The following is a 6,507-nucleotide window of genomic DNA, read 5'->3' on the forward strand; positions in this document are numbered from 1 at the left end:
ATCAATGACGTCCCTGTAGAGAATTACATCGTCAGAGAGGGAAAGGAGCTCCAGGAGCTTCTGGAGAAATGTGGGAACAGATACCATGTTCTAAAAAACGTTCTTTCTGATTATTCTGTTCAAGTCAAAGAACTGTTCCAAAAAATTATTGATATGGTAAAACAAAACAAAGAATGTTTCTCAGTTGAAGGCAAAAAAGAAAAATTTATCAGTCTCCATTGGCCACCAAAACAACAGGCACTTATAGAACAAGAATGGAGAAGGAGAGAACAGGAGCTGATAGAAAGAATGATGAAAGCTTTAGCAAAGGAACCAGAAAAACCAACAGAGCCTCATGTGAGAACAGCACAGAGCAAAGATGATGAAATTCCTGACAGTAAGTTTTATATAATAATGATTTAATGTTTAGCTTACAGTCTTTGTTAAAGTATATTTCACTTGAAGAATATTTCCATGTCTGTTTCAGTGAGTGGAGATGTTGCCTCAGAATATGGGAGCATTTCAGAGAACAGGAGACGACGAGGACATGACCAAGTAGCTGAATGGCTGAATAACAAAGTGAGAGAGTCAGAGATCAGCTCTGGGATCGGCAGCATTTGTTCCTCAAACACTTACATGGAAAATTTTGATGAAAGTTCTGAAATTGATTAAAGTCAACATACAATTCAGTAAAAGAACAAAGTATCAGCTTAGATGAGTTTCTAAAATATCACCAAAAGGTTTCAAATTATTTTCTGATATAAAAACATTTTAGGTATTTCTATAAATATTAACACTTAAATATTTAACTAGTTTTCATCATGCTTATATAGATCTAATCCAACCTTTTTATACATTGTTAATATTTGCAAAGGTTTATTTTGTTTTACTAAACCAGTGTTGGAGAGGAATTGTAGTAAATAGTTGATTAAACAGTAAAATTATTACTTATTCATTAATTATTACTTATGCATTAAGTTTTCATGTAACCTACTAGAAGATTTATTTAAAAAACTCATCATGTTTTCTGCAAAGCTTAATTAAAGTTTAAGAAGTTTATTGCACAGAAATATTAGATCATTAAAGGTTTTAAATGAATATTTTTTTAAAGACAAAGCAGTAAATAGAAACTGGTTTCTGAGATTAGCTTTAGAGCTACGATCAATCTGCTTGTATTCAGAGTGAATTTTTCTAACTAAAAAGTTTAGTTTGGATATTTAAGCTTTAATGTCATTGTTTTAAATCTTATTAATGTTATCAGTGATAACATAAGCATGTAAGGAACAAATGAGATGTCAAGAATCTCTTTTGGTTTGATACAAACTCTTAAAACTCTTATCCAGAAAAGTTTTATATTTCACTCCTAAGATCTAGAGAAACTCATATTAGATTATAACTTTTGTTGTTTTTATTTTTGCTTTTCTTCTGTTTTTTTGTTTTGTTTGTATTTTCTCTAATTCATGTAAAGCACTTTGAAATGCATTGTTGCTGAAAATGTGCCTTGTAATTAAAATTAATTTACCTTAAAACTGAAATTAAAGTTCATAAATATTTGAGTGTTTGTTCTTGGAGATCTGAGTAACATTCATTATAATTTATAAACTAAACACCCTGAATATCAATTACTAGTATTAAAACATTCTACATGAAGACCAGATGTTAATTTGAGCCTCCCTGATGTTTAAGTTTATCTTCAGATGTGAAACTTTTTACTTCCCATTTACACCAGCAGGTCAATTCAGACTAGATTCAAAGTCCAGCTGGCAGAGAAAGTCTCGTTATCGTTATAAATACAGAGAAATCAGAATTAAAATTGTGATAGTATAGAGAGATTGTGTTTGAAAGTAATTTAGATGATTATTCTAAATTACTTTCAAATGTAATATGTTGTTCTTGCCTCTATCTCATAATGTCTTGATTTGCTTGTTGCTCAACCTGAGACTTGAGGTTTCTAGACTTTTTTGTTTTATTTAAAAACATACCGTTACTTTATCATCAAATGGAGAACTCAAGCTAAAAAGTGATATTTTATATATCAGTAGATCTATCAGTATTTTCTAAATACTGATTCAGAAATCAGTATCTAGAAATCAGATACTGTCTTCAGTCTTTTGGGAAAGACTCTTTTAAAGGTAAAGACTCGTTCTCTCCAAACATCCAAGACCCTGGGCAGCATCTGTTGCCTCTTTTTATTATTTTTTGTTTGTTGAGTTTGTTCTCTGTCAGTCTTTATTAAAAAATGATTTGTTTTTGTTTAGAGCTCACTGAGATCTGTGTGATTCTTCTAGAATTCGCACATAATATGCATGAAAGTAAAAACTTTGGTCTTAGATGTTTTTTCTTTGTAAAGTAAATGTGATAGTGTTTGATTCTAATACCTAAAAATGAAGAGATATGGAGCTATCAAGTAATTTAGAACCAATAGTTTTACTGATCACTTCAGCCAGTTGCTTCAATCTTTTTTCTCTCCTATTTAATTTTATAAAACATGACACAGAAACTGAGCTGCTATCAACAGCAACATCCATATGTCTAAAACTGATTCATGCTGCAAAAAGTTCTAATATTATCAGTGAATATTTGAAATGAGTAAACTCTAAAATTAAAAATATAGTAGCAAACTGATGTGTGTGAAAAATAACAGTTTGAACAGAAAGTGGATCAACAAAAAAGCAGCTAAAATAGCATAACCTCATAACAAATGATAGATCTTATTGTCTACATAAAGAGTTTTAACTTCTTTAAATTGTTCATTTCAAATGTCAAATCAGTCCTGTTCAGCTTTTACTTGCACAGATCAAATTCTCCTAGTAAATGTTTGTGTTGTAGTAAACACATTTTCCCTGCTGTGCATCACTCAGGTCTGTTTTCCAGTTCCTGGACTGAATCAAAACCCTTCAGTTTTATGACATCACTGCTCAGCACTGGGCCCATTTAGCTCACCTTATGGCTGATACCAAGTAAAGATCGTAGCACAAGTTCTGCTTTTATCTTCTCATTCTGCTCCCTTTCTAAGTGATGTTGACCTGCTTAATCAGTTTTTGTTATGTTTAACACAGAAGATGAGCAGCAGTCTTAAATGTTAAGGTTATGTAAACATACAGCAGTGTGCAAGTGGCAAGATAAAAGAGACAGAGGAAGGGCACAGGATCATTTATCTAAAACATTTGTTTTCCTGTTTTATTTGAGCCAGTCCATTTATTTTGTGTTGATTGATAAAAGTTTTTGGTAATTTTCAGTTTTATTATGGCTCCTTTTAGGTTGTCAAAGTAGAAATGCATTTAACTTAGTCGTCCAGCAGATGGCGATCCCTGACTTAACCAACTAATCATTAACCACATCAACTTCAAACTTTGAACTTTACTTTAAGATAAAGTTTTGTGGGAACAAGCAGAGACATCGGCAGAGTGAAGCTAATGAAATGGCTACTTCAATGGATATTTCCAGCTCAGGTCAGTCATATATTTTATAAAACCCTCTTTAAATGTTTTCCTTTCTTTGATTATGCTTTTATAAAATCAAATTTTACTGGATGAATGAATTGAATTCAAAGACTTTCATGTTGTTCTTTTGTAGTTTTAATTTTAAGTATATTTTGTGTTACTGTTATTGGTATTTATTACTGTATATACAAGTTTTCCAATAGCAACATACAGTGAAATTAGAAAGTACCTTCTCTGCTGGTCTAAACAAAGTAGGTGTTTCTGAACTGTATCCAAATAACACAGTTTCTCTCCTTACAGCACAAAGCCAACCTGCTACAGAGTTGAGGATTGTGTTGATTGGAGGAAGATCAGATGCAATTCCCAGTGGTAAAAGTTCAGCTGGAAACTTCATCCTGGGTCAAAATGTTTTCAATACCAGCAGAAGAACAGCTCAGAGTGAAGCGAGGCAGCAGGAAGTGTTCAGCAGACGAGTCACAGTGGTTGATACTCCAGGATGGTGGTGGAATTGGCCTAAAGAAGAAACTCCAAAACTGGATCAGATAGAAATCCAGAACAGTGTCCATCTGTGTCCACCAGGACCTCATGTCGTTCTGCTGGTCATTCCTGTCAGTTTATATTTCTCTCAGCGAGCCAAAGCATCACTAAAGCAGCACTTGGAGTTTTTAAATGCAGATGTTTTCAGTCACACCATCGTTCTGTTCACTTCAGTCGATCCATGTAGTGATGAAATTGTAGAATCTAAGATCAGAAGAAATCCAGTCCTGCAGTGGATTCTTCAACAGTGTGGAAACAGAAAACATTTTCTCAACATCAGTAACAGAGAAGATAGAGATCAAGTCAAGAAGCTTTTAGAGAAAATTGAGACCCTGATTGCAAACAATGGATTCAGACACTGTTCTGTTGACAGAAGTCAAGGAGAAACTCTGAGAAAAGAAATGAGAGATTTGACTAAAAGAGCCTCAAAAAGGTTTGATCAAGTCCAGAAACAAAGAAACAAACTGAAGCTACAGATTGAAGGTAGGTTACAACTTTATTTATAAAGCTGCAGTATTCCTTATTCTGTTTGTGGGTAATTGCATCAGGTCAACCAGAGTTTGGAAGCTCAAACTGTGTTTGAGCTTCATTTAAAGAAAGGAAACATCAAATATTATATATCAAGTATTATGTAAAAAATAAAAAAAATCTGCTTTTTTCTGAAATCTTTTAACAGTTCATTGGCAGCTGCAAAGAAAAAAAAACAAGTTACTCAAATTTATCAAAATCACACAATTCATGCAATAGATTCACCACCTCAGTATTTGTTGGCCTTCTCTTTAAATACCGATGGGTTCTTTGCGCCGACTTCACATCCGCATGAGCGAAATGCGGCTTTCTTGCTTCCGCTTTGAGTTGCCATGACAGCAACGACAAAAGTCGTATTTCAGAAGCAAATAAAGCAACACCATGAACCTTGTTGTCTTCCAAAAACAATGGGCTTTTAAGTTTTCATGGATTTCCAAGCGATCCTGAATTAAGAAGTCGGTGGCTTGTAAATATTCGTCGCTACAAGTTTAAGCTAAAGCTGCACACCAAAGTTTGCAGACTTCACTTCACTCTGGATCAGCTTCTTCAACCTAAAACTACCAGGGGGGGAGACGAATGGTAAATAAATGAGCCATCACTGAGTTATTTCCATGGAATCACTTCTGTATTCAGCCTGAAAGAGCAAATGTATGGAAACAAGTGAGCAGACTAGAAACAGCCGAGCAACTGATCCGCCAGTAAACACTGCTGTAAACACGGTCCTGTTTGAGCTCCTCACAAGACGCAGGCAAAAGTAATAAACAAAATAACATGGAGACATTAAGGAACACGGCCACATTTTTCTTAAAGCAACAACTTTGAACCTGAACAGTCAAAGCTTAAGTTGAACTCTGGCATCAGTGCTTCCCTACTTAAGCTATGGGTCCTGTTGTGCTTCCTCATGCTTAGGAAGCAAAAAGCCTAAACCGTCATCTCCCCAGTTACTTGGTCTCTGACACTAACGACTGCAAACCCACATTACCGCAAAATAAACACAAAATAAGGGAAAAACATTGTTCGTTAGAATGAAAATATTTTGATACTCAAGTAGCACATTTTTACAATGAACATGTCCGAGAATGTTGCCTACTAGCTAGCATAAGCTAAAGTTAGTCAACGTTTAAAGAAAGTAAAACTCACCTTCGTATCCGTGAATGTTTTGAAACGAGGTGTAAATTTTAAAACCTTTCCCCAGCTTACTTGTTGGAGCTTCGGATCGATGTGCATCATTAATTGTTACCTTGGGCAAGCCCTGCAAGCACCTAGTGTAAAATGCCGTTTTCAATTGACCAGAAGCGGCTGAGCCGCTTATCCCCGAGTGTGGAAGCTGATGTGAGAAGAGCCCATAGGTTTTAATAAAAATAAATTTAAAAAATAGCTTTTTTCACTTTTGCAACTGCTTGATTCATTTATTTCCTGTGTAATGACTCCTACTCTAAATAAAGCGTATGTGCAAAGCTTCTTTTAAATTGAAGCTGAATAATTTTTCCATTTTTTGTTTTGTTGGTTTAGGTGGAAAAGTCCTTCCAAACCACTTGAGAATAGTGATGATTGGAGGATTATTGGCTGGCAAGAGCTCAACAGGAAACACCATACTAGAGAAAATTGACTTTTATGTTTCTAAATCTAGTGGAAGAACAACCCACAGTGAAATCAGCCACGGTGTGGTTGAAGGAAGACGGCTCACAGTGGTCGATTCTCCTGGTTGGTTCTGCTTCAACACCCTTCAGGAAACCAGTGAGATGGATAAACTGGAAATAGAGAACAGTGTGAATCTGTGTCCTCCAGGACCACATGCTGTGCTGCTAGTTATTGATCTGACGACTGCTATGAGTGCATCACATCTGAGATCAGTTCAGGAGCACATGAATTTGTTTAGAGAAGAAATGTGGAAACACACACTGGTTCTGTTTACTGTGGGTGACTGGCTAGGAGTGAAGACTGTAGAGGAGCGAATAGAGAGTGATGAAGGTCTGCAGTGGATAGTGAACAAGTGTGAGAACAGGTATCATGTCCTGAA

The 6,507-nt window shown here is 35.2% G+C and overlaps 2 protein-coding genes across 2 annotated transcripts in view; both read left to right on the plus strand.

Annotated features, from left to right (window-relative positions):
• LOC103132501 (GTPase IMAP family member 8-like) overlaps positions 1 to 652 on the plus strand; it is a 4,743-nt gene extending 4,091 nt beyond the window's left edge. Inside the window, exons 4-5 of the mRNA XM_007544302.2 lie at positions 4 to 376; positions 467 to 652. Coding sequence (XP_007544364.2) covers positions 4 to 376; positions 467 to 651 — 558 coding nt within the window. The 3' untranslated portion in view covers position 652. The remainder of the gene's footprint in view (positions 1 to 3; positions 377 to 466) is intronic.
• Positions 653 to 3,236: 2,584 nt separating this feature from the next.
• LOC103132502 (GTPase IMAP family member 4-like) overlaps positions 3,237 to 6,507 on the plus strand; it is a 14,262-nt gene continuing 10,991 nt past the window's right edge. The window contains exons 1-3 of the mRNA XM_016667424.1: positions 3,237 to 3,431; positions 3,723 to 4,442; positions 6,000 to 6,492. Coding sequence (XP_016522910.1) covers positions 3,401 to 3,431; positions 3,723 to 4,442; positions 6,000 to 6,492 — 1,244 coding nt within the window. The 5' untranslated portion in view covers positions 3,237 to 3,400. The remainder of the gene's footprint in view (positions 3,432 to 3,722; positions 4,443 to 5,999; positions 6,493 to 6,507) is intronic.

The sequence above is a fragment of the Poecilia formosa genome, unplaced genomic scaffold (assembly GCF_000485575.1).
Source record: "Poecilia formosa unplaced genomic scaffold, Poecilia_formosa-5.1.2 Scaffold1088, whole genome shotgun sequence".
In the NCBI taxonomy this organism is placed as follows: domain Eukaryota; kingdom Metazoa; phylum Chordata; class Actinopteri; order Cyprinodontiformes; family Poeciliidae; genus Poecilia; species Poecilia formosa.